At 36.9% G+C, this 27,187-nt stretch overlaps 1 protein-coding gene across 2 annotated transcripts in view; it reads left to right on the forward strand.

The window, feature by feature from the left end:
* CD53 (CD53 molecule) overlaps nt 1-13,029 on the forward strand; it is a 29,031-nt gene extending 16,002 nt beyond the window's left edge. For both annotated transcript variants that reach the window (XM_058538758.1, XM_058538757.1), the window contains 7 exons: nt 3,090-3,169; nt 4,049-4,237; nt 5,033-5,107; nt 5,655-5,750; nt 10,061-10,141; nt 11,208-11,291; nt 12,164-13,029. In XM_058538758.1, the coding sequence (XP_058394741.1) occupies nt 3,107-3,169; nt 4,049-4,237; nt 5,033-5,107; nt 5,655-5,750; nt 10,061-10,141; nt 11,208-11,291; nt 12,164-12,235 (660 nt within the window). In that variant the 5' untranslated portion in view covers nt 3,090-3,106 and the 3' untranslated portion in view covers nt 12,236-13,029. The remainder of the gene's footprint in view (nt 1-3,089; nt 3,170-4,048; nt 4,238-5,032; nt 5,108-5,654; nt 5,751-10,060; nt 10,142-11,207; nt 11,292-12,163) is intronic.
* The last annotated feature ends 14,158 nt before the right edge of the window (nt 13,030-27,187 follow it).

The following is a 27,187-nucleotide window of genomic DNA, read 5'->3' on the forward strand; positions in this document are numbered from 1 at the left end:
ATTATTCAACTGACTTGTTGATGGACACTATGGTAAGCTGAATAATGTGCCCTCAAATATGTTCATGTACCTGTAGGACAAAGGGAACTTTTATAGGGAATTAAATTAAACCTTTTGAGCTGAGGAGATTATCTTGGATTATCCGAGTAGGCCCCATTTAATCATATGTGTCCTTATAAGAAAGAGGCAGGAGATCAGAGTGGGAAGTAGCAGATGTGTTTGACAAAAGCAAGAGGTTGGAGCACTAGGAGGAAGGGGCCAAGGGATGCAAATGACTTCCAGAAGCTGACAAAGGTAAGGAAACAGACTCTCTCTCTGAACTCTTCAGACAGAATGCAGCCCTGCCAACACCTTGAATTTGGACTTCTGACCTTCAGAACTATAAGAGGATAAATTTATATTGTTTTGAGCCACTAAGTTTGTGGTAATTTGTTACGGAAGCAATAGGAAACTAATATAGGCATCCTCTGTGGATCTTCTGTCTCTTCAACTCAGAAAGTCTGCCAGGCTCCTCCTTTCTGCCCCATGTTCTGGAAACTGTGTCACTGCAGTAAGCTGGGGCAATCAAAGGGCTCACATCATTTATTTCTATCTCTCAGGGATCACTGTCCTTTGTTGTCTGATATTCAGTGTCTTGCAAGCCATCGTTTTATAATTTGTATATTTTTTTATTGTTTTAGGTGAAAGGGTAAATCTGGTCCCTGTCAATCCCTCTTGGCCAGAGACACATATCCCAAATATGTGACTTTATATTTTCACATTAAAAAAACTAAAATGAAAAAAGTGAAATTAATTTTAATAATATATTTTAGTAACCTTGTTTTATGCAAAATATTATTTCAACATGTAATCAATAAAAAATTATTAATATGACCTTTTTTGTACTAAGTGTATATTTTAGACTTATAGCACATCTTAATTCAGACTAGCCAGATTTCAAGTGCTCAGTAGCCAAGCAGAGCTCTAAGGTATAGAGAATCATGATAGTCAATGTTTAGCTGCTCAAAGGAACTACACTCATTTGAATGTGTCAATTTGAATGTCACCTCCTTGATCAACCCAGCTGAAAATCTTTGAATTTCCATGGCATTCGGTACTGTTCTTTGAGACTTGATGTATTCATTTTTTATTACTTGATATAGCCTGTGCAAAGGGTTACAGTAAGGATTCTCAAGAATTTGGAGATGAGAACTGTAAATGTCACACCCTAAGAGTTAATTTTTTAAATTATAGATAAAATGAATAAGATTGTTTAGCCATAGATGCGTCTTAGTCTATGAGATACTTGGTCAATGTGTAGAAGCCTGGGAAACACACAAATCCATCATCCTTTCCTGACAAACAAGCGTGGTGCTTTACGACTAAATGATCATGGGTTTCATTTACTGAGTATTTGTCACATTCCAGTCTCTGCCATAAGATCATTTAATCTTCACATCTACCCTTGAGACATAAGTATTAACCCCATTTAACATAGGAATAAATTCTGACTCGAAATGTTAAGTAGGTTTCTAAATCTCACATAGCTATCTAGTAGCATATACGGGAGTTGAGTTCAAGTTTGACCTCAAACCCTATATAGTAAATCATCATATTTTTTTTATCTCTCAAGTGTATCGAAATACACTTATAATCTAATTAATGTTATTTTAACTGGTTAAAGTAATGAATAATTAAGAATAATCCTGAGAGGGGCTGGCCCCGTGGTGTAGCAGTTAAGTGAGCGTGCTCCACCGCTGGCGGCCCAGGTTCGGATCCCAGGCACGCACCGATGCACTGCTTGTCAGGCCATGCTGTGGCAGCGTCCCACAGAAAGTGGAAGAAGATGGGCACAGATGTTAGGCCAGGGCCAGTCTTCCTCAGTCAAAAAAGAAAGAGGAGGATTGGCATGGATGTTAGCTCAGGGCTGATCTTCCTCACAAAACAAAAAAAAAAGAAAGAAAGAAAGAATAATCCTGAAACTGAAGACAAGAAAGAAAAGGGGAAAGAGAAGGACAAAGTAAAGGAAAAGGAAAATGATATGAGACAGATATAAGTATTTAGTCTTTTCAACAGAGAAGATTACTCCAGTGTGGAACAAAAGTAGCTCATCAGGCTTATCTACAGCCTGAATGAAATGTCCCTCAAGAACATCTGATTTATGGGTACCTTGACACTGCAAAGATGGTATGATGGATTGTACAAGCAACCTATGCACTAGAAAAGGCATAGTTCTAATGGAGAAAAAAACAATAAATTGACATTCTGCTTTATATATCAGTCTCACGTGCAGCTTTTAAATATGAGTCACTCTGTAGAACCTCATTATTTCTTAAAGAAAATTCAAAATTGTGTATCTATATCTCTAGACTTGAGGACAAGACTTTGGACATTGGTGTCCTCACCAAGAAGATGAAATTCTATTTTTTAAGAAATCAAGCTTTCACTGCTATATTTTTTCATTTCCCCATTGGATATTTGTTGGCTAGCTTTATCTCTGCCGTAAGATTGCCATCTTCTGGAGGATAGCTACTACTTAGTCATGGTTGCATCTCCCACAGCATGTAGAAACATAAATGTTTCTTCAGTAAAAGAATGAACAAGGCGTAAATATGTTCCCCCACTTTCATGTGGAGAGGTTTATAGACCAAATGTAGTATGTATATGTATCTCAGGACATTTAAGGAACTAGCTGATGAAGCCACTGGCCTTTTCCACAGCTGATTGACCAGCCTAACCCTGACCCCAGGGCTGCCCCCTGAGTAAGTGCCCAGGCACTGGTCCCTGAGCATTGGCCTGGTGTGTGTCACTATGATTCACCCTCTAAAAACGGCTCCAGTGCTTTCTTCTACAGTGCTTAATTCAATGTTTAGCATTTTTGGCTTGTTGAATTAAAGCAAAACCAAGTGTCCAAAATGAGCCAATTTGTACCTCAGTTCAGAGACTAAGATACCAGAGAGTTTGGGCAAACTTTCCAGAGGAGAGTCACAGCTCAAACCTAAGGTGATGCTGGAGATCCTTGAACCCTGAACATTGGTGCTTTTTGATCTCTGGTGCCACCTTGCAGAGCCAGGTCACTTAGTTCCTCTCTTCTTCCTTTCACTTTTTAGGGCAAGACCATCCCAACATGGGCGTGAGTAGCTTGAAACTGCTGAAATATGTCCTGTTTTTCTTCAACTTGCTCTTTTGGGTAAGTGTGTCTTTTCTGAGCATGGCTGAGCCTACCTCCTCCCAGCTACACACTACTTGTCTCCTCTAATGAAGAGTCTGGTATGGATTGCAACCCACGCATACCTGCATCATGTGCAGCATACCCACCCTAAGAACAAGGAAATAATTATTTCCTCCCCTCTTCCCATCCTGCCACAATATAAGCCTGCAAAATTGAAAAGTACCAATGCAGTTATTTATGGGGATGCTGTTTCTCTCTTGGGGGACATAAGGCTACTACTGCTCACTGCTGATATCTATGGGTGAGAAACTGAGATTCTATGTGCTGTGTATTGAGTGCCTCTTTTATTTTCCAGCTTTTTCCCCCCCTTTAGGCCCCTTGGAAGAATAGCTGGTTAAAAAGGAAGTCACATTTTCTGAGGAGGTTTCACTGTACCAAATTCAGCAATTGAATTTCAGATATAGGATGAGATGGTACTCATGTGCCTATGAGAAAATTCTCAAAAGTTTGGCTTCTCTAGTTTTTTGTCTAGCAAGATGAACTTCCTCAACCAGGAATCCCCTCTACATGGTTGTGTTTTCCAAAGGGAAAACCATGTGTAAGCAGTTAAGGAAACAAGGAGTATGGGATCTGAAGTATGAAGAGACTGTATTATTCACAGGAGTGAGATTCCCCTAGTATCTGATATGGGCAGGAGGGGCGTGAATGGGACATCACAAGGAGGAAGCTGGGATCGCCTCTTTTCCAGGTTCATGGGGAAATCTGGATAAAGATTGTTCACAAGAGTCTTGATAGAGCCAATGGAAAAAGATGATTCTGATCTCAAGTAAGTGAGAATATAAGAAAATGTTGAAGAACCATGTTTATCTCAGAATGTTGTGGGATTCTTTCTTTCAGTTCTGCGGCTGCTGCGTTTTGGGCTTTGGGATCTACTTCCTGATCCACAAGAACTTTGGAGTGCTCTTCCATAATCTCCCCTCCCTCACGCTGGGCAATGTGCTTATCATCGTGGGCTCCATTATCATGGTGGTTGCCTTCCTGGGCTGCATGGGCTCCATCAAGGAGAACAAGTGCCTGCTTATGTCGGTGAGTCCCCAGCAGCAGATGTGGGCCCTAACTCGGGGGACATGATGCCTTAAGTCTCAGGCAAGATGTTTCTTGGCAGCTCACCTACAGGCACAGGGAAATCTTGGGAACATGGTATTGGCACCTCAGGTTAGTTCCCAGACTAATGGCAAAAGATGGAAGATAATAGACACAGGGAAAGGTTTTAAGCAGACAAAATTAGTGCTGGGTAAAAAGGTGAAGGAGAGGGAACAAGTGAAAGTGTGTTTTCTGTTGTATGTGATTAGCATAAAGAGAGTAAGCATCTAAAGTTGGAGATAAATATGAATTAGGACCATGATTAGAGCACTTCTTCTCCCTATCTGTACAGGGCTCCTCTCAATCTCCACCATCACCTGTCCCCCATTCCAAACTAGCCCTGATCTTGCAGAAAGGACTAGGCCCTGGACTCTAAAGACACATAGTTTAGCTTACTGGTCTTTTGCTCAACTGTTTCAATAGGCAGATGCTAAAATTGCTTCATTGATTCAAAAAATGGTATTGCATATGCATTATGCCCATGGAGCTCAATAGGCACAATGGAAAGGAGGGAACAAAGTAGAAGACAGCTGATCTGCTCTCTAGAGTCTTGGATTCTAGTTGAAGGAAAACAGAACATATTCCTCACAAAACAAGAGAAGGCTCACGAAGGCCTGAGCAGGCAGGAGCAGGAACTTCTGTACAGTTGCAGAGATACGGCTGGATGCTCCTAGGATGGAGTGGGAGTGAGGGAAGAACTGGGATAAGTACTGTGAGCATGTCTTTCCTTTGCCCCAGTTTTTTGTCCTGCTGCTGATTATCCTCCTTGCTGAGGTGACCTTGGCCATCCTGCTCTTCGTGTATGAACAGAAGGTAAGTTATAAAGAACACAACTCGTTGTATTGTTGACAGTGGAGAAGAAGTTGGCACAAAATAAGTCCTATAATGGAGGTAGAAGCAAATTGGAGGGATGGAGGAAAGAGAGATTACTTGTAATCGGGGAGAAAAAAAAAGTCATGGAGGAGATTGCATTTGAGTGGTGAATGGGAAGATCCTTTGAAGGATGAATGGGAAGAACAGTAAAAACAGGTTTATCTTCCTCCTACGTAGTTTTCTCCAAGTGTTTGGCAGTAGACAATGTCTGTCTCAGTGCCTAAGAGAGCCCGTGCTTTGATTGTCACTTTTCCTTCTTTGTAAAACCAGAATTCTGGAAGGACAAGAGACCACTGCTCTGTCAATGCCATCTCACCCTCAGCACTTCTTCCTGTATATAAACTCCCTCTCCTCACTTCCTTAGCTCTGAGTAGGCCATTTGGAAGGGAGGAGCAAATGGTACCACTAGCCTATACTAGAAATTCCTTGTTCCTTGAACTCACCTGTTTTTTAAAATGTCTCTTCCGCTGGAATGTGCTCCACCCAGCTGAGTAAGTATGTGGCTGAAGACCTGAAGGACAGCATCCGGCGATACCACACAGACAACAGCACCAAGGCAGCGTGGGACTCCATCCAGTCATTTGTGAGTGTAGAGGGGATCTTCCTCAGCTCAGCCTCGTCTCTGCGGGCTAGAAGGGAATTCCTTTCCTAAAAGTTTCAGAGTCTAAGGTCCACAGCCCCGAGGTCCAGAACAATGCTTGGCTGTCACAAACAGGAAAGCATAGGAATCAGTCTGATTGGTACAAAGTTGTCTACATTCTTTCTTTCATCCTTCACCAACTCAGATAGGCTCATTGTTTAAGACCTGCTAAGATGTGAGGAAGACCCAAACATGTCATACTGGATTAATTTATGTATTTTCCAAAATTTTTCTGAAAACAGAAGTTGTGTAATATAAGAAATCTCTTGAAATCCTGAGGAGCCCAAATCATGCTTGTTACCTAGCCCACCAGCACCCCATTCCTCATGCCCTTTCCCCACCCACAAACATACATTATCTCTGCATTCCTGCCTTGGTGTGTTGGGAGATAAAGAAGGGTCAGGAAGCCAGCCTGGCACTGGCATAGTCTGTGTCTCAGACGATACCACTATGACCACATGAAGCCACCTGTGGCCCTGCCCTATCTGCTTAGTGTGGAATGGAAGAACTAGCACAGGAATAAGAGTCTAGAGACCAGGATGACGTGGCCTTGGGAAAGTCGCTTAACCTCTCTAGATCCACAATTCTTTCCTTTTCTTTTTTTTTCAATTCAGTTTAGAAGCCTTTTAATTATATAATTTTCGGATATATATGAAAGTAAAGAGAATAACAGCAAAATGAATCTCCAGCTACATATCACCCAGCTTCAACAGTTAACATTTTGCCAATATCATTTCAGCTAAGCCCTTATGCTTTTTTTGCTAGAATATGTTAAAGCAAATATTAGACATTATATCATTTTTACCCATTAAATATAAAGATAATAACTTCTTTTTTTAGAAAAAAGAGTTTATTTTTTTAGAGCAATTTTAGGTTACAATAGAACTAAGAGGTAGGTACAGAGAATTCCCATATACCCTCTGCCCCCACACTTGCATAGTCTCCCCAGTTTTCAACGTCAGTCACCAGAACAGTACATTCTTTTACCAAGGATGAACCTACATTTACACATAATTATCACCCCCCAAGTCTATAGTTTACATCAAGATTCACTCTTGGTGTTGCACATTCTATGCATTTGAACAAATGTATAATATATATCCATCATTATAATATCATACAGAGTATTTTCACTACCCTAAAAATCTCTATGCTCTGCCTATTCATCTCTTCTCCTACTCCCATCCCTGGCAACCACTGATCTTTTTATTGTCTCCATAGTTTTGCCTTTTCCGGAATGTCATATAGTTGGCATCACACAGTATGTAGCCTTTTCAAATTGGCTTCTTTCACTTAATAATATGCATTTAAGGTTCTTCCCTATCTTTTTATAGCTTGGTAGCTCATTTCTCTTTAGTGCTGAATAATATTCCATTGTCTGGATGTACTACAGTTTATTTATCCATTCACCTGCTGAAGGACATCTTGGTTGCTTCCAAGTTTTGGCAATTATGAATAAAGCTGCTGTAAACATCCATGTATGGTTTTTTTGTGTGGGCATAAGTTTTCAACTCCTTTGGATAAATACCAGGAGCATAACTGCTGGATCATATGGTAAGAGTATGTTCAGTTTTGTAAGAAAACACCAAACTGTCTTCCCAAGTGGCTGTACCATTTCTCATTACCACCAGTGATGTATGAGAGCTCCTGCTGCTCTACATCCTCATCAGTGTTTAGTGTCAGTATTCCAGATTTTGACCATTCTAATAGGTGTGTAGTGGTATCTCATTGTTGTTTTAATTTTTGATTCCCTGATGACATATGATGTGGAGCATCGGTTCATATGCTTATTTGCCATCTGTATGTCTTCTTTGGTGAGGTGTCTGTCAAGGTGTGGCTCATTTTTTATCAGGTTGTTTGTTTTCTTATTCTTGAGTTTTAAGAGTTCTTTGTATATTTTGGTAACAATCCTTTATCAGATGTGTCTTTTGCAAATATTTTCTCCAAATATATTCTGCAAATAGCTTGTCTTCTAATTCTCTCAATATTGTCTTTTGCAGAGCAGAAGTTTTTAATTTTAATGAAATCCAGCTTATCGATTTATTTTTTTCACGGATCATTCCTTTCATGTTGTTACTTAAAAGGTATCACCATAACCGAGGTCATTTAGGTTCTCTCCTATGTTATCTTCTAGGACTTTTATAGTTTGGTGTTCTACATTTAGGTCTATGATCCATTTTGTGGTATTTTTTTGTGATGGGCATTAGGTCCATGTATAGATGCATTTTTTTGCATGTGGATGTCCAGTTGTTCCAGCACCATTTGTTGAAGAGACTATCTTTTCTACATTATATTGCCTTTGCACCTTTGTCAAGGATCAGTTGACTATATTTATGTGGCTTTATTTCTAGGCTCTCTATTCTTTTTTGTGTGTGTGTGAGGAGGACTAGCCCTGAGCTAACATCTGATGCCACTCCTCCTCTTTTTTGCTGAGGAAGATTGGCCCTGGGCTAACATCCGTGCCCATCTTCCTCCACTTTACATGGGACACCGCCACAGCATGGCTTAACAAGTGGCGCATTGGTGCGCGCCCGGGATCCGAACCTGCGAACCCTGGGCTGCCGAAGCAGAGCGCACACACTTAACTGCTGTGCCACCAGGCTGGCCCCTAGGCTCTCTATTCTGTTCCATTGATCCATTGATCTATTCTTTCACCAATACTATACTGTCCTGATTACTGTAGCTTTATATATATATATAGTAAGTCTTGAAGTTGAGTAGCATTAGTCCTCCAACTTTGTTCTTCTCCTTCAATATTGTCTTGGCTATTCTGGGTCTTTTGCCTCTTAATATAAAATTTAGAATCAGTTGGTTGATATCCATAAAACAACTTGCTGGGATTTTTTATTGGGATGCATTGAATCTATATTCAATAGGTCGAGTTGGGAAGAAGTGACATCTTGACAATATTGAATCTTCCTATCCATGAACATGGACTTTCTCTCCATTTATTTAGTTCTTTTTTGATTTTGCTCATCAGCATTTTGTAGTTTTCCTCATTTAGATCTTGTACATATTTTGTTAGATTTATACCTAAGTATTTCATTTTTGGAGGTGCTAATGTAAATGGTAGTGTTTTTAATTTCAAATTCCACATATTCATTATTGGAATATAGGAAAGCAATTGAATTTTGTATATTAACCTTGTATCCTGCAACCTTGGTATAATCACTTATTAGTCATAAGAAGGTTTGTTTTTGGTCAATTCTTTAGAATTTTCTTCGTAGACGATCATGTCATCTAGGAACAAAAACAGTTTTATGTCTTCCTTCATCCGTATACCTTTTATTTCTTTTTCTTACCTTTTCTTGCATTAGCAAGAACTTCAATTCTATAAATTCAATGCTATAAATTTCCCTCTCAGTGCTGCTTTGCTGCATCCCCTAAATTTTTTAAGTTGTGTTTTAATTTTCATTTAATTCAAAATATATTTAAATTTCTCTTGAGATTTCTTCTTTGATCATTTGTTATTTAGATGTGTGTATTTTAATCTTCATGTAAAATAATTTCTTTTTGACACACCTGAAAATTTACAATAATTCCTTAATAATACTAATAAATGGTCTATAATCAAATTTACCTAATTACTTCAAAAATTAGTTTTAATTGGTTTCTTCAAAACAAGATCCAAATAAGGTCCACATGTTACATTTGGATGATGTGTCTCTCTAAATCTGTTTTAATCTATAACAGTATCCCTTTTTGTTCATGCTATTTATTTGTGGAAAGAAATTAGTTGTTTGTCCTACAGAATTCCCCATTTTCTGGATATGGCTAGTGGTTTCTTTAAGGTATTTTAGTGTCAGCGAGTCTTTATCTCCCATACTCATGAATCTGGAGGCTTGATGCAGGTTCCATTTGTAGTGAAACTAACATAGCTCATATTTCCTATTGCATCATGCAAGCAGATATATAATGTTGGATTGTCCTACTTCCTGTGACCTTAAGACTGGTTGGTGGGTCTCGGTATAGTCAGCCTGACCCCTCCATTATAAAAGTCTCCTGTGTGTCTAATTTTTGATATGTAAAATGTTAATAAATTAAACATGCCCTCTCTACTTCAAGGAGTCTTATGTGGATGAAATGGTATAATGGATTTGAAAGTATTTTTTTCTGAAGAGCCATAGTAGTCAGGCCAATGCTGGATTTTCTGCTATAGAGTCAGATTTGAAGAGCCCACCTTTTCTCCAAGACCCACAGTTTTCTTTATGTTGACTTTCTAACTATCACATTTTTTTGAGTTTGGTTTTTAGCTGCAATGTTGTGGTGTAAATAACAGAAGTGATTGGACCCATGGCGTACCATCATCTTGCCCTCAAGATCAACTAGTTAAGGTAACTTTTGGGGCAACTTTTCTGTCTTTGTCCTCTTTAGTTAAACTTAATTACCTTACAAACTCCAGTCATTCAGGACTTAGTCCTCCCAACCAGAAACAGAGAATCTTGAACAAAATAGAGACCAGGGAGACAACCCAGGTAACTAGACACATCAGAAAAAAAAGGAAACAAGCTCATTTAGACTAGAGACACCATTAGGCATCTTGCTACCCTAAACTATTACATGAGAGGGGAGAAGTTTGTGTGATAGTGGCAGAGGATTATGTCAAGATTTTCCTTCAGCAAGACATAAGTCTTCTTATGGTTGAAAGTGAAATTTGTAATGTTGAGGTAGAAAAGCTTCTCTCTCTATCTGTTTTTCTGCTCTCTCCCCTTGGAGATGGCAGCATCCAGCCCCTTAATAAAATGAATCATATGTGAAGGAGTGAGGAGCTGGGGGAGAGAGAGTTGGTGGAACTGCTGAAACAACCTTCCTACTTAATTTGGACCTCCAGATTAGGCCCAGAGAAGAAGCTAAAATCATCTTATGGACCAAATACCTAAGATCCTGTTACCCAGGTTATCCATTCTTGGGATTGTTTGGAAATATCCCCAATTTTTTAGGTCTGTGATGAAATTCTGGGACACTCATCAACCAGTAGCTGTCCCGGAGCTTGGTAGGGCCATAAAAAGTTTACTAGCTGTTTAAGCAAAACTGAAACGCAACCAATGCTAGGATTTATAGCCTATATTCCCATTTGCTAATCCCAAGTCAGTAGTGAATGTTCAAAGAACACAAAGACATCTGTTACTTACATGCCTCCTGGGAGCTAGTTTAACTCAGTGTGTAAGGATCAAGGACTTCTACATTAGATGCCACTGTAATGATAACAACACCAGAAAAGTCTCTAGTTTAATATTCTCTACTTGATGTCTGTTTATTCATCCATATAAAGAAAATAAAAATATAATACATGGTCTAAGTCTCTTGGCATAAGGCAAAACAAAAACTGTCTTCCCAAATAAGCTTCCTGATAAGGTTGAATAATATAGTAGTATCATTTGTACTTGTAATTTTTTCTAGGGTTGCTATGTAAAAGCAGAACAGTGGTTTTACTCCAATTTCCTGTATATCGGAATCATCACTATCTGTGTGTGTGTGGTCCAGGTAAGAGCTTAATCACAGGACAATTGTGAAGAATAAATGAGTTAAGTCATGTAAGGTTTTAGAGCAGTACCAGGCACATAGTATGTGCTCAATGAATATGAGCTCCCCCACTCAAGTATCAAATGATGTTATTACCAATTCAAGTCTTATAGAAAATATTCTGTAAGATCTATGTGGTCACCTTATCCCTAAAAGAGATGAGTGCTTCATAGTCAAATTGAAAGCCACCAAGCAGATCCCGAGTTTGGTCCTTCATTCACTGGTTTGGAAAAGCTTGTGTTGGATGAAACGTTCAACTTGAAAAATTGGCCTTGTATGCTAAGCAGGAGTTGATGATGTCAATTATAATAAATTTTTTCCTTGTTTCTCTGCTTTAGTTTAAAAAGTCAAGAGTGAATTGGGGATAGTTTTGTGCTTTTTTATTATGCAATATTTCTACCATTTTTACACCCAAATGTTTTGGGTATATCACAGATTAGCTAAGACTTAACCAAGAAGCTAAGAGAGAAATGATTTTTCTCTGCTTAGAAACCAAGAAGGCCTAGGCCATGGGTAGAGATGACTAATTGCATGAAGTTTTGACTTGTGCAGACCTTGACTATACCAGCAGCAGAGCTTCTATGACTTCATAAGGAGACAAAAAATGTCCCAACACTTTATACTCTCCTTTCTTGCCAATACCACCCAACTTATCTTCCTGCTGCCATTCTAAAGCTAAAGCAGAGAACTCCTGTGAAGGAATTGGAAGTGATGGCAGGAAAGGTGGCTTCAGTGTGACGGATGCTTTCTTTTTCTCTGAGGCTGATCCCAGAGGTTGTGGGAAGATAGCTCCTCCTACAACAGACCTCACATTTTCCCAACTCTTTTCTCAGGTGTTGGGGATGTCCTTTGCACTGACCCTGAACTGCCAGATTGATAAAACCAGCCAGGTCCTAGGGCTGTGACCTGCTGCTACCTTATGCTGGAGAGACTTGTTTCATCTGTGGAAATCCCAAACCACTTATAGCCTGAAGCCTAAATGATCACCTCTTGGACTGGCATCTTTGTTCCCCTCCCATCTCTTCCATGTTTTGGCTCCTGTCTCACACGACCATAGACGAGGATGTTGGCAGGCATGTCCCATCTCAGGCAGCAAGACAAGCATTCACCCACTCATGGCAGCAGCTGTGTCCCTCAAAGTGATGACACTGATACCTGAGAATCCTTCAAACATGAGACGCCAAAAGAATCTGTAGCACTAATGGCTTTGACTAATGGTCAAAGGATGGGTCCGGGACTCAAATTTTTGCATATTCCCATTGTCAAACAAGTCTCTAGCCTCTAAATCATGCCCAGTCCACTCTCCAAAGTCACGCAAGAAACAAGCTGAAGGGAGCTTTGGGACCAGACTCACTGGATCACTGTCACAACCCTCTGTTTCCTTTTAACTGGAGGCCTTGGCTACAGGAATGAGAGTACTCTTTCTTCAAAGGTGAAGTTTCATTTCAATTTCCTTATTAAAGGACTTTATTGATTCATTCTAAGTCTTTTCAGAAGAAACAATCTAGAGATTCATATCCTGACTTCAGCCAATCTTTCAGCCTTTGAATTACATAACTATGGAGAAACTCAGCAGAACCAGTATCTCTGGTGGTGATAGTTACATTCATGAGAGTTCTGGTGTTATTTCTCTATCAGATAAAGTTTTGTTAATGTACTCTTTTAACTCTTCAATAAATAAAAAAGCTTAAAATTTCAATCACTACATTCTCATTCCTATATCTCAAACTCACTTTGCATGACTCAGTCTGATTGCCCTGCCAGCAAGCCAGGTATATTAGTTATCTACTGCTGCATACCAATTTACTCCAAAACTTAAGTGTCTGAGAACAACATTTATTATCTCACAGTTTTTGTGGGTCATTAATCTGGGAGCAGCTTAGCTGGGTTCTGGCTAATGGTCTCTCATGTGACTACAAGCAAGATGTCAGCCAGAGCTGCAGTCATCTCAAGGCTTGACTGGAAGAGGATCCATTTTCAAGCTCTCTCACATGGCTCTTGGTAGGCCTCAGTTCTTTGCCATGAGCACCTTTCCACAGGGCTGGCTTATGCCATGGCAGCTGGTTTCTCCCATAGCGAGACATCCAATAGAAAACATAAAATAAAGCACCCCAAACAAGCTACAGTCTTTTTATAAGCTAACTCAAAAGTGCTATCATGTCAGTTCTGCCAAATTCTATTCCTCAGTAGTGAGTCAAAAAGTTCAGCCCACACTGAAGGGGAGAAGATTACACAAGGACGTGTATACTAAGAGGTGGAGATCATTGGGGGCTATCTTATAAGTGGCCAACCACACCTTGTTTATTGAGTCAGGAGAAGCTAAATTGAATTATCTGTAAGCTAAATTAAAGTGTCTATATGATAACCATGTTTTGTAAAGCAAAAAATCAGAACATATCTAATACAGAACAACATGTATAGTCACCAGAGAAAGGGATGGAAGAATTAGTTTCTGTTCTTGAAGTTTTGTGCAGGATCTCCCACTTCCCTTAAAGGAAAATTGGTCATTTTAGCAGGAGTCTATAGCAAAACCTACATCTTTTGCATTTCCCTAACACAAAGAAAGAGCAGAGGAGACATTCTCTTGAGTATCATAAGCATCTAAAATATCACACATTCAACATGTGCAAAATAAAACTTATCATTATATCTTCCAGGCCTGCTCCTCTTCTTTATTCCCCATATCAGTGAGTGATACCACCAACAGAGTTGCCCTAGTCAGAAACCTGGGCTTTGTCCTTAACTCTAACCTGCCTTCACTTCCAACATCCAGTCAGTCATGAAATTCTAAGGCTTCATCTACCAAATATTATCAAATTCATTCATTCTCCCCATTTCATTTCTTGCCTGTATTCCTTCAATAGTCCACTCTCTGTTCTCCTAGTATCCACTATTGGCCCCGTCTAACGTATTATCCATACAGCAGCCAAAATATTTCTAAAACATAAATATAATCAGGATACTTTTCTGCTTGAAACCCCTCAATAACTACATTTGTCTTAGGATAAAGTTCAGATTCCTTATTACGTCTACCAGGTCCTACCTGATATGTCCCACTCTCAGCTCTCCAGCATCACCTCTTTCCATTCTCACTCTTTTATTCTATGATTTACTTATATTAAAGTTTATTTAGTTGCTCCAGGCTTTATCAATGCTAATAAATTTTTCCCACTCGTCCAGTGATCCCTTTTGTTTGGATAATTTCTACCCTCTCCTGTCTCTAAGGAAGTTTCCCTGATACTACAAAGTTTAGTGTCTATTGAGGTCTTTCCAAGTATGAGACGGTGTGCTAAGAGTTTTACATTCATCTTCCCATTTAAATCTTGACACAATATCTCTTGTGTGTAGCTCCATAACACACTCCCCAAACTCTCAAACTAAAAATTAAGTTTAAAGTAATCTTAAACATGAAGTTATCCCAGGCTCTGGCAGAAGTAAAATGCACGCACTTTCTGAAGGAACCCACATTAATACCATGTCTCCATGAATCTCAAAAAGCAAATTTTCAATGAAATTAAACTACTCACAGTAAAAATTCACTAAACACATGAGAAAACAAGGCACTATGAACCAAGAGAAACAACAAACAATAGGAATGGACCCACAAAACTTCAGATATTGGACCTATTTGACACAAAATATAAATAGCCATATTTTTCTATATCTAAGAAAATAAGGAACAGCTTTAAAAGATGTGCAGAGGCGAAAACTAAAAAAAGACTAAGCATTTTGAAAAATGAAAATATGATAATTGAAATTTTAAAAACTTAAATAAATATGTTTAACAGCAAATTTGATACAACTAAAGTGAGATTAATAAACAGGAAGATTTATATGAGAAAATTAATCAGAAGGTAGCTATAGTGTGTTGAACTGTGTCCCCTAAAAAGATATGTCCAAATCCTAACCCCTGGTACCATTGAATATGACCTTATTTAGAAATAGGGTCTTTGTTGATGTGATTAAGTTAATGGTCTTGAGATGAGATCATTCTAGATTTAGGGTTGGCCCTAAATCCAGTGCCTGTTGTCCTTATAAAAGGAAGGGCAGGGATATTTGAAACACAGATACAGAGGAAAAGACCCATAGAGGAAAGTCATACAAAGACAGAGGCAGAGAAGGGACTGATGTGTCTACAAGTCAAGGAATATCAAGAATTGCTGACAACCACCAGAAGGTAAGAGAGTAACATGGAACAGATTCTTTCTCAGAGCATCCAGAAGGAAACAACTTTGAAGACACCTTGATTTTGGACTTCTAACCTTCAGAATTGTGAAAGAATAAATTTTTATTGTTTGAAACCTCTAAATTTCTTGGTGTAATTTGTTAAAGCAGCTCTGAAAACTAATACAGTAGCACGTAGAAAGAGTGGAAAATATGAAAGTGAGGCTTAGAAACAATGAGGACAGAGTTAGAAAGTTTAACATAAGTGTAACTGGAGTTTCAGAAAGAGGAGATACAAAGCATAGTAGACACAACATTTGAAGTTATAATGGCTGAGAATATTCCCAAATTGATGAATGGTTCAATCCACAAATAAGAAGCCCAATGAATTACTTTCATGAGGGAAAAAAGAAAATCACACTTAGACATATTATGGTCAACCTGGGTAAAAACAAAGGAAACAATTTAAAAACAGCCCTAGAAGTTGTGGTTCTAGTAATGGGCAAACAGAAGTGGAATATTAGAGCACCAAAGTTGCCTATGCCCAGAAGGTATGAACTATTATCACAAATACTTGTGTTTTGATTCCTTGACAGAATCCACCATTATGGGAGTGGGGGGAATCAGATGGGAGGTCTTCGTATTGAGCCCCACCCTCAGAGTCAGAACAAACCAGAGCTTGACCCATTATACTTCCTTCAAACTCTGTGAACTGCAGAATGGGCTTCTGTGGCTTTGAACTAGGTAGGAGTAGAAAAAAATAGGGAAAGCAAAAAGAAACCTCTTTATGTGGTTATGACGATAGACCAAGTCTCCCATGTCTCTGCACACCAGGTAAGCAAGGCCTAGGTGGACCAGTGACTCTCAATTTAAATTTGGTTTGAAGTCATTCCAACTAAACATGCCCCAGAGACCTGAGAGAAGCAAACTCAAAACTTCCCTGGAGGACAGAAAATCCATCTTATGCTTAGGAAATGCCCAAAAATAATTTTTTAAGGACAATGGTCAGCAAGCAATCAAAGCTCATGAGCCATAAAAGAAAACAACAACATAATATGAGCAAGAACCAACATAAACAACAGTCAGCAGAGACAGACCTGCACAGACTTCAGATATTGGACTTTTAAGACACATGTTCTATTTTATTTTTTTAATATTTTTTAATTTTTTGTTTATTGTGGTAACATTGGTTTATAACATTGTATAAATTTCAGGTGTACATCATTATACTTTTATTTCTGCATGAATTACATCATGTTCTCATGTTCACCACCCAAATACTAATTACAATCCATCACCACACACATGTGCCTAATTATCCCTTTTACCCTCCTCCCTCCCCCCTTCTCCTCTGGTAACCACCAATCCAATCTCTGTCTCTATGTGTTTGTTGTTGTTATTATCTACTACTTAATGAGTGAGATCATACGGTATTTGACCTTCTCCCTCTGACTTATTTCACTTGGCATAATACCCTCAATGTCCATCCATGTTGTCACAAATGGTTGGATTTCATCGTTTCTTATGGCTGAGTAGTATTCCATTGTGTATATATACCACATCTTCTTTATCCATTCATCCCTTGATGGGCACTTAGGTTGCTTCCACATCTTGGCTATTGTGAATAATGCTGCAATGAACACAGGGGTGCATGTATCTTTATGCATTGGTGTTTTCATGTTCTTTGGATAAATACTCAGCAGTGGAATAGCTGGATCGTATGGTAGTTCTATCCTTAAATTTTTGAGGAATCTCCACACTGTTTTCCATAGTGTCTGCACCAGTTTGCACTCCCACCAGCAGTGTATGAGAGTTCCCTTCTCTCCACATCCTCTCCAACACTTGTTGTTTCCTGTCTTGTTAATTATAGCCATTCTGACGGGTGTGAGGTGATATCTCATTGTAGTTTTGATTTGCATTTCCCTGATAGTTAACGATGTTGAACATCTTTTCACGTGCCCATTGGCCATCTGTATATCTTCTTTGGAGAAATGTCTGTTCAGGTCTTTTGCCCATTTTTTAATTGTGTTGTTAGATTTTTTGTTGTTGAGATGCATGTGTTCTTTATATATTTTGGAGATTAACCCCTTATCAGATGTATGGTTTGCAAATATCTTCTGCCAATTGTTAGGTTGTCTTTTCGTTTTGTTGATGGTTTCCTTTGTGTGCAGAAGATTTTTAGTTTGATGTAGTCCCATTTGTTTATTTTTTCTATTGTTCCTCTTGCCCAGTCAGACATGGTGCTTGAAAATACATTGTTAAGACCTATGTCAAAAAGCTTACTACCTATGTTTTCTTCTAGAAGTTTCATAGTTTCAGGTCGAAAATTCAAGTCTTTAATCCATTGTGAGTTAATTTTTGTGTATGGTGTAATGTAATGGTCTACTTTCATTTTTTGGCATGTGGCTGTCCAGTTTTCCCAATACCACTTGTTGAAGAGACTTTCCTTTCTCCATTGTATGTTCTTGGCTCCTTTGTCGAAGACTAGCTGTCCATAGATGTGTGGGTTTATTTCTGGGCTTTCGATTCTATTCCATTGATCTGTGAAGACACATTTTTTGTGTGTGTGTGAGGAAGATCAGCCCTGAGCTAACATCCATGCTATGCTAATCCTCCTCTTTTTGCTGAGGAAGACCGGCTCTGAGCTAACATCTATTGCCAATCTTCCTCCTTTTTTTTTTCCCCCACAAAGCCCCAGTAGATAGTTGTATGTCATAGTTGCACATCCTTCTAGTTGCCGTATGTGGGACACAGCCTCAGCATGGCCAAAGAAGGGGTGCTTTGGTGCGTGCCTGGGATCCGAACCCGGGCTGCCAGTAGCGGAGCGAGTGCACTTAACCGCTAAGCCACAGGGCTGGCCCTGAGACACATGTTTTAAATCAGCTATGCTTAACATGTTGTAAAAGTAAATTGCAAACTTTAAAACTTCTACAATGAATACGAAGCCATAAAAAAATCACAGACTTTAAAAGAACCAAATAACATCTAGAAATGAAAAAAGCAATAACTGGAATTAAAAATCTCGATAGATGTGTTTAGCAACAGATTAAATACAAACAAAAGACAGTTTGTGATCTAGAAGATAGAACAGAAATAAATATTGAGAATTCAACACAGATAAAAAAGTATAGAAAATGTAGAGAGGGTGAGAGATGTAGAAAATACATTTTGAATCCATTTGATTAGAGTCCTAGAAGGAATGGAGAGAATAAATGGGCCAAAGGCATATTTTGAAGAGAATATGACTGAGAATTGAGGAAAGACCTCAATGCATTGATTCAAAAGGTCCACTTAACCTCAAGAAGGATAAATAAAAATAAATCCACACTCATAAGCATCATAGGAAAACTGAGGACAACCAAAGACAGAGAAAAATCTTTAAAGCCACCGTAGGGAAAAGAAAGATTATCTTTGAAGAAATGACAGTTAGATTGACCATTGACTTATCAGTACTAGTACTTTCCAGAAGACAGTGGACTTCAAAATGCTTAAGTTGAAATAATAATGTTCTTAAAGAAATAACAGCCAAGAGAATTTGTCATCAGCAGACATTCACTAAAGAAAATTCTAAAGGATAAATTTCAGGGATAAAGAAAGTGATCCCGGATGGAAAATCTGAAATACAAGAAAAATCAAGGGGAAAAAACTGTAGTAAATAGCTGGGAAAATGGAAATGACAATTGATTCTATAAAACAATTATAATGCATTGTTAGGGTAAAAACAAAGAGATAGATTTAAAATACTGCACAACAAGTCAACAAGAGGATAAATGGAGTTAAAATGTTCATTGTATATCTAAGCAGTTGGTAAATATTCTTTAAATTCAGACTTTGATAAATAAAGTGTATGTGTTATAATTTCTAGGGTAGGCACCACAATAAGAGAAAGAAAAGTTTAAAACTTCCAATAGAATAAAATAATGATAAAATAATATTAGTCAGTGAAAGAAAAATCAAGAAAGGAAAGAAAAAGTGTGAACATATATGATAAATGTAAAGAACAAAATAAGAGAGTAGAAAAAAAGCCTAACATCAGTAATTAAATTGAATGTAAATAGACTATATTAACTAGTCAAAAGACAAAAATTATCACACTGGATTAAAAAAATAAGTCAAACTATATATAGTTTACAAAAGAACTATATAAACTTTCAAAAGATTGAAAATATATAGCATATGTCTTTTCATTTATAGTTCATTTAGAACAGAAATTTACTAAAAAAAGTAACAAAAACATCTTCATTTATTTAGACGTTAGGAAATACACTTCCTAGAGACCCATGAATCAGAGAAAAAATCATAATAGAAATTAGAAAATATTTTGAACTGAATGATAACACAAATACTATGTATCAAGATCTATGGGAGGGGGCCGGCCCCGTGGCTTAGCGGTTAGGTACACGCACTCCACTGCTGGCAGCCTGGGTTTGGATCCTGGGAGCGCACCGATGCACCGCCTCTCCGGCCATGCTGAGGCCACGTCCCACATACGGCAACTAGAAGGATGTGCAGCTATGACATAAACTATCTACTGGGGCTTTGGGGGAAAAAAAATAAATAAAATTATAAAAAAAAAAAAAAACAAGATCTATGGGAGGCAGCTGAATCTTGAAGGAATTTATAGCCGTAAATGCACATATTAGGAAAAAGAAAGAATGAAAATTAATGAGCTAACGTCTCAAGAAATTAGATAAAGAACAGCAAAAGAATAAATAAATAAAAACCTAAACATTTTTTAAAAAGTAGAAGGTAGAGAGCAGAAGTTAAAAAAATAGAAAACAAACATAAGCAAAACCCAAAGTGTCTTCTTGGAAAAGACTAAAAAAATTGACATATCTATTATGGTGAGACTGGGGGATGAGGAGAGAAAGAGAAACAGATTGAATAGCAAATATCAGGAATGAAGAGGGGGACACATTACAGATGCTGCAATGACATTAAACAGATAAGAGCATCATCTATCAGAATAAGCTAGATGATGCAACAGTAACAGAAAACAATAAAGATTTATTTCCTGCTTGTATTACATGTCTATTGTTGGCAGAGGGCCTCTTCTCATGGAAGTCATTCAGGGATCCTGGCTAACAGAGAAGATATCATATAAAATGTTACTATTTATTTTACAAAGGAAAGGAGGAGCTCTGGAGGGTCTTCCATTAATTAAATGCTCCAGCCCAGAAGTGACATACATCACTTAGCTCACAATTCATTGGCCCAAACTAGTCACATGGCTGCATCCAACCACAAAAGGGGCAGAAAGTACAATTCTATCACGTATCAGGCAGTTTAAAGAACCAGATATATTTGGCAAACAGCTCTAATGACTACCAGAGAAAATATTATAAACAAATTATGCCAATCAATCTAAATATTTAGGTAAAATAAATAAATTCTGGAAAATGTACCTAACAAAAATTGGCTCAAGAAAGATTTAAAAAACTGAATAGACACATAATCTTATAAACTTATAAGACTTATAATTATAAAGTCACTTATAAGTGAGTCAATGATTAAAAATCTATTCTTGAACACATCAGGCCAAATGGCTTCCCTGTTAAGATCCACCAAATATTAAAGGAAGAAACTTTTGCAATCTTACACAAACTCTTCTAGGGAACAGAAGTAGAGGAAACATGCCTTACCTCAACTGTGAGATTAGCATAACTTTGATACCAAAACAGAACAAAGAAAAGATTACAGAAGAAAATTACAGGCTATAAATATAGATGCAAATATCCTAGAAAAGAAAATGGCAAAATCCAGAAATATATAATAATGAAAATATATCATGACCAAAATGAATTTATCTTAGGAATAAGGTAAACGCTAAAAATCAATGAAATTAACATATTACAAGATTAAAGAGAAAAACAAAGAAAAGGAAGGAAAGTACTATTTAAAGTCAGGATAGTGGCTACCTGTGGAGAAAGAGAGCTGTTTGTGATTGTGAAGGAATATACAAGGGGCTCCTGGGATGCCAGCAATATTCCATTCTTGATCTTAGTGTTGTATACAAGGCCAATGTTTCCTTAACCACCACGTGTTAAATTGTACATATAAATGTTATTCATTTCTCTATATGTTATATTTCACAATTTTTAAAAGTTTTTAAAAATAAAAGCAAAGAGAATGAAAAGACTACCTTCAAAAAAGCAACAGACTATTAGCTATCTTCTCAACAAGCACATTTTTGCATATCTTTGATAACAGAAGTATATCTTTGATGTGGTAGGTGAAAATAAATGTCAACATAACATTTTATACATAGCGGTAAACACTTTCCAAAAATATAGGTAAAATGAAGACCTTATCAGAAAAACAAAAACTGAATATATTTACCAAGAGCAAATCCTTAGTAAAGGAAATTCTAAAATATGTACTTTAGGCGGAAGAAAAGTGATTCCACATAGGAAGTCTGAAATACCAGAAAAAAATGAAGAACCAGTAACATGACAATTATATGAGTAATCTAAATACATTTTGACTTTATAAACAATAATAACGTCTTGTCAAGTTGAGACTGTCATAGATACAGGAAAGGTGGTAAGTGGACTTAAAGTGCTTAAAGGTAATTTCATTATTTAGAAAGAAGATAAAGATATTAATTAACTTTAGACTTATAAGGTTAAATATGCATGTTACACTAACTAGAGTAAACATTAAAAGCAGAGAAACAGCATATATGACTCCAAATTAGTAGAGAAACCAAAAAAAAAAGAGATAAAAATGAATCAGTTCAAGGGAATACGAAAAGAAACAAGGAAATATTGAAAGGTAGAAAATGGAAAGCAATAATAACATGATCAACATAAATACTAATATCTTAGTAATTATAAATAACGTAGATATTCTAACACACCTGTAGAAAGACAACACTTGCCAGGCTGTTTAAAAAAATAAATTCCGCTATGTGCTGTTTACAAGAGATAGATCTAAAACATAAAGATATTAAGACAAAGTGAACAGATGGAAAAATGTCTTGTAAGCACTAATCAAGAGAAAGCCAGTCATGCTATATTAAATAGATTTCAAGGCAAATAGCACTTATAGAAATGCAAAGGGTCATTTTATACAGATAAAACTTTCAATTTATAAGAAAAATATAAAACTTTAAATTTGTATAATCCTGTTGTGTCTTTGTTCAACTTGTCTAAGCTGAACTACGTTTCCAAGAATTCCCTGTTCTGCGTGTTTCTGGTTATGATGGGCCACAAGGGACATTTCTGCGTGAGATTTGGAGGATTGTAGTGAAGCAGCAGTCATATTGTGTTTTTATACTTACAAGTTCGGGGCAGAGTCATCAGATGTCGCATATTTGCTGGCTCACCTTGTTGGTGGGGGGCAGCAGCCAGTCCTGCAGCTCTTTCACCTTCCACTGGATCCTCCTTCAGGTTCTCCAACTACTGAGCCAGGTGTCTGTTCAGCTTCAGGACAAAGGGCACTATTTTCTCTGGCAGGACACCTATGTTATGATTGGAGCAATGAGAACTGATGTGGGTTCCCATCTGTCCTCCTCGGTTCCAGCTCATGTTAGTGGATTTCAGCTTGTTTCTGCTCTCTCCCACTTTACATCCATCTTTCCTTCCCAAATGTCTGCCCTGCAGACTTCAAGCTCTAACATCAGATGAGAAGATAACCTTTCAGAGATTGTTAAGCCAGCTCCCACAATTGTGTAAAGTCAAATCCATGTTACAAATTTATTTACACATACCCTTTTCAAGTGCATATGGAACATTTGCAAAAATTGACCATAAGGTAATTTGTACTACAATCTCTGTTTTCAACTTGTTTGTTTAATAATATTTTTTCTGGCTTTATTGAGATATAATTGACATATAACATTATGTAAGTTTAAGGTGTACAAAGTAATGGTTTGGTATACTTATATATTGCAAAATGATCATGTAAAATATTATTGAGAATCTATGATATGCCAGGAACTTGGTTGCTTGAGATATATCAATGCATAAATCAAAAATCCCTGTCCTCAAAGCGTTCAGATTTTTCTGGAGAAAAGTTAACATTAAAAAACAGTTGTAGCATACAAGCTAAGAGTAAACTAGCTCCATAGTATATTGTAAAGTGACATGTGCTTTGGAAGAAACTAGATTGGCTAAGAGACAATAGAAGTAAGGAACTAGAATTAGTTTGATACACAAACTTGACAAGAACAATATCAGAAAGAAAAATTATAGCAAATCTTACTTATGAATATAGATGCAAAAATCCTAAACAAGATACTAGCAGAATTAATCCAGCAACATATAAAAATGATATTTTGTGCTCAAATAACTTTATCTCAGAAATTAAATAAATACATGTAATTTTAAAAAACCAATAAATATAATTTACTTCATTAACAGACTAAAGAAGAAAACATATGATTATTTCAATATGTTAAAAATGTGTTTGATAAAATCAGCATAGACTCCTAATAAAAATTAGGCAGTGAAATTGTCTGAACTTCTACCGGTAAGATTCCTACTGGTACATTTTCCCCAGCTTCATTGAGGAATAATTGACAAATATAATTGTATATATTTAAGGTGTAAAATGTGATGATTTGATATACATATACATTGTGGACTGGTTACCAAGATCAAGATAGTTAACACATACATCACCTCACATAAAAAACAAAGAAAAAAATAAACTCCTAATAAAAAATTTAACAAAACTGTAACAGAAGGAGACTTCCTTAGGCTAATAAAAGGTATCTAAACACACACTCCCCATACACATAAATGCAAATGCACACACAGAAAAACAAAAGAAACCCCAAACTCTGCAAAAAAACATCTTGCTTGATGATGAAACACTGAACATTTCCCTTTAAGATTGGTATCAAGAGAAGAGTGTCTGCTATCACTTCTACGTAATATTATACTGGAGGTCCTAGACAGTGTAATAAGGCAGGAAAAAAATAAGAATGGGAAGTGAGAAACATTGTTATGATTACTATCAAAAACATTACACAGATAATAATAATTTTAATTGCAGTCCATCTATTATAATTAAAGACAAAATATTAAAAAGTGTATCATGGTTGATGAATAAAAAATCAAAACACAAAGATTAATTAAATTTTATACACTAGTAACAAGGAGTTATGAAGGGAAAAAATAGAGATTTAGTTTTCTGGTCGTTGTGACTAGGTTATTTATATCAACTACTCCACTGAAAACAATAAAAATGCTAGATAAAAGTTTTTAAAATAATCTTAGAACAACTGGAAAGCTGAAATACAGAAAGAAAATTCCAAGGCCATTTTTATAATGAGAAAGGTTAGCAAAATATCAGTACACACAAATGCATTGGGCATTTGGACACCTTACACACTTGGGCTTTGGTTGAGAGTCTTCATGGAGAGAGAGGAGAAGTCAGAGCAAGGACTTTCCCAGGTGAAAAGTCTTACTGGAGATCATTCCTACATTACACTGGGACCCTAAAGGACTACATACCCAGACTAAGAATCAACTAGAAGGAAAATCACTCCCTCCACCCCCACCACAGAGAGGTCTCTAGAACAGCTGCTCTGGAAGAAGCAGAGTATAAAAATTAGGAAAGACAAAACTAGACATAAGATTTTGGGCCCATGGTCTGACCTGCACTTAGGTTTACACCTGGGTTAGCCATAGCTTAGGTCAGCCAAGAAATCTCAAGCTGTAGATTTACTTTGAGATTGTTCCGGACTAGTGGTACCTACAAGAACCTGGCAAAAGTAAATAATGATGCTGTTCTAGTGGACGGAACTTCCATCTGAGACCCTAAAGAGCTCTCAGAGCTAATTTTTCAAGATTAATTACCAGCCAACAGCCAAAGATAGAAAGATGCACAGTGAAAATGGCAACATGAGTGAGAACCAGCAAAAATAATAGACAGCAGAAATAAACCCGCACAAATTTATGATATTGAAATTAACAAACACAGATTTAAAAATAATTGTGATTACCACATTCAAAAAATAAATTACAAACTTTAAAATTCCTACAGAAAACAGGAAAATATCAACAGAATATAAAAAGAGGAGAATTATAACTTCTAGAAATTAAAAATACAATAAATAAAATTAAAATCTCAGTGGATTTACTTTGAAGCAAATTGGATACAGCAGAAGGGAAAATTAGTGAACTACAAACTAGAACAGAATATATTATTTAGAAACCACATTGTAGTCCGTAGAAAAGGTAAAAAAATAGAAGATACCTTTTAACATGAAGGATTCAACAAAATGTTCAATCAGAGTTGTAGGAGAGAAGAGCAAGAATATAAAAACTAATACTAAAAAATAGCTGAGAATTTTCCAGAACAAATAAGAGACATGAATGGACATATTAAAGAAACAGTAAAGCTGAATAAATAAAAAATCCATGCATAAGAAGCATTGTAGTGAAACTATAGAAAACCAAACTCAATGAGAAAAGTCTTTAAAACTTCCAAAGAGAAAAAGATTACCTCCAAGAAAATGATAGATAGGTTGAAATTTTCTGGAGGTTAAAAGACAATAGAATGACAAATTTAAAATTCTAAAGAAAAATAACTGCTAAACTAGAACTCTATATCTCATGAAAAATGTCTTTCCAAAATGAAAGTGATCAAAAGAAGAAGAAAAACCACAGGCTGGGAGAATATATTTGTGAAGACATGTCGCTAAAGGACTGTTATCCAAAATCTACAAAGAACTCTTAAAACTCAACAATAAGAAAATGAGTAACCTGATTAATAAATGGGCAAAAGATCTGATCAGACACCTCAAAAAAGAAGACACAGGCAAATAAGCATATAAAAAGATTTTCAACATCATAAGTCATCAGGGAATTGCAAATTAAAACAACGAGATACCACTACACATCTATTACAATGGCCAAAATCCAAAACACTTGACAACACAAAATGCTGGTGAGGCTAATGGAGCAATAAGAACTCTCATTCATTGCTGGTGGGAATGCAAGAAGGTACAGCCACTTTGGAGGACAGTTTGGTGGTTTCTTCCAAAACTAAACATATTCTTACCATACAATTCAGCAATCACGCTCTTTGGAATTTATTCAAAGCAGTTGAAAACTTAAGTCCACATAAAAACCTGCACATGAATATTTATAGCAACTTTATTTGTAATTGCCAAAACTTAGAAGCAACCAAGACATCTTTCAGTAGGTGAGTGGATAAATAAACCGTGGTACATCCAGGGAATAGAATATTATTCAATGCTAAAAAGAAATGAGCTATTAAGCCATGAAAAAACACGGAGGAAGTTTAAATGCATATTACTAAGTGAAAGAAGCCAATCTGAAAAGGCTATATACTGTATGATTCCATCTATATAACATTCTGGAAAACATGAAACTATGAACACAGTAAAAAGGTCAGTTATCATCAGGTGTTGGAGAGGTTGGGGGGAAGGAGAAATAAAAAGGCCAAGAATAGAGTATTTTTAGGGCAGTGAAACTATTCTCTATGATACTGTAATGGTATATACATGTCATTATACATTTGTCAAAATCCATAAAATTTACAACACCAAGCATGAACTCTTATGTAAACTATGGACCTTGAGTGATCATGATGTGTCAATATATGCTCATTAATTTTAACAAATGTACCACTGCAGTGAAGGATCTCAATAGTGGGGGAGGACGTGTGTGCATGGGCACACAGGGAATATGGGAACTTTCTGTACTTTCTGCTAAATT

This window comes from Diceros bicornis, chromosome 4 (genome assembly GCF_020826845.1).
Source record: "Diceros bicornis minor isolate mBicDic1 chromosome 4, mDicBic1.mat.cur, whole genome shotgun sequence".
NCBI lineage: Eukaryota > Metazoa > Chordata > Mammalia > Perissodactyla > Rhinocerotidae > Diceros > Diceros bicornis.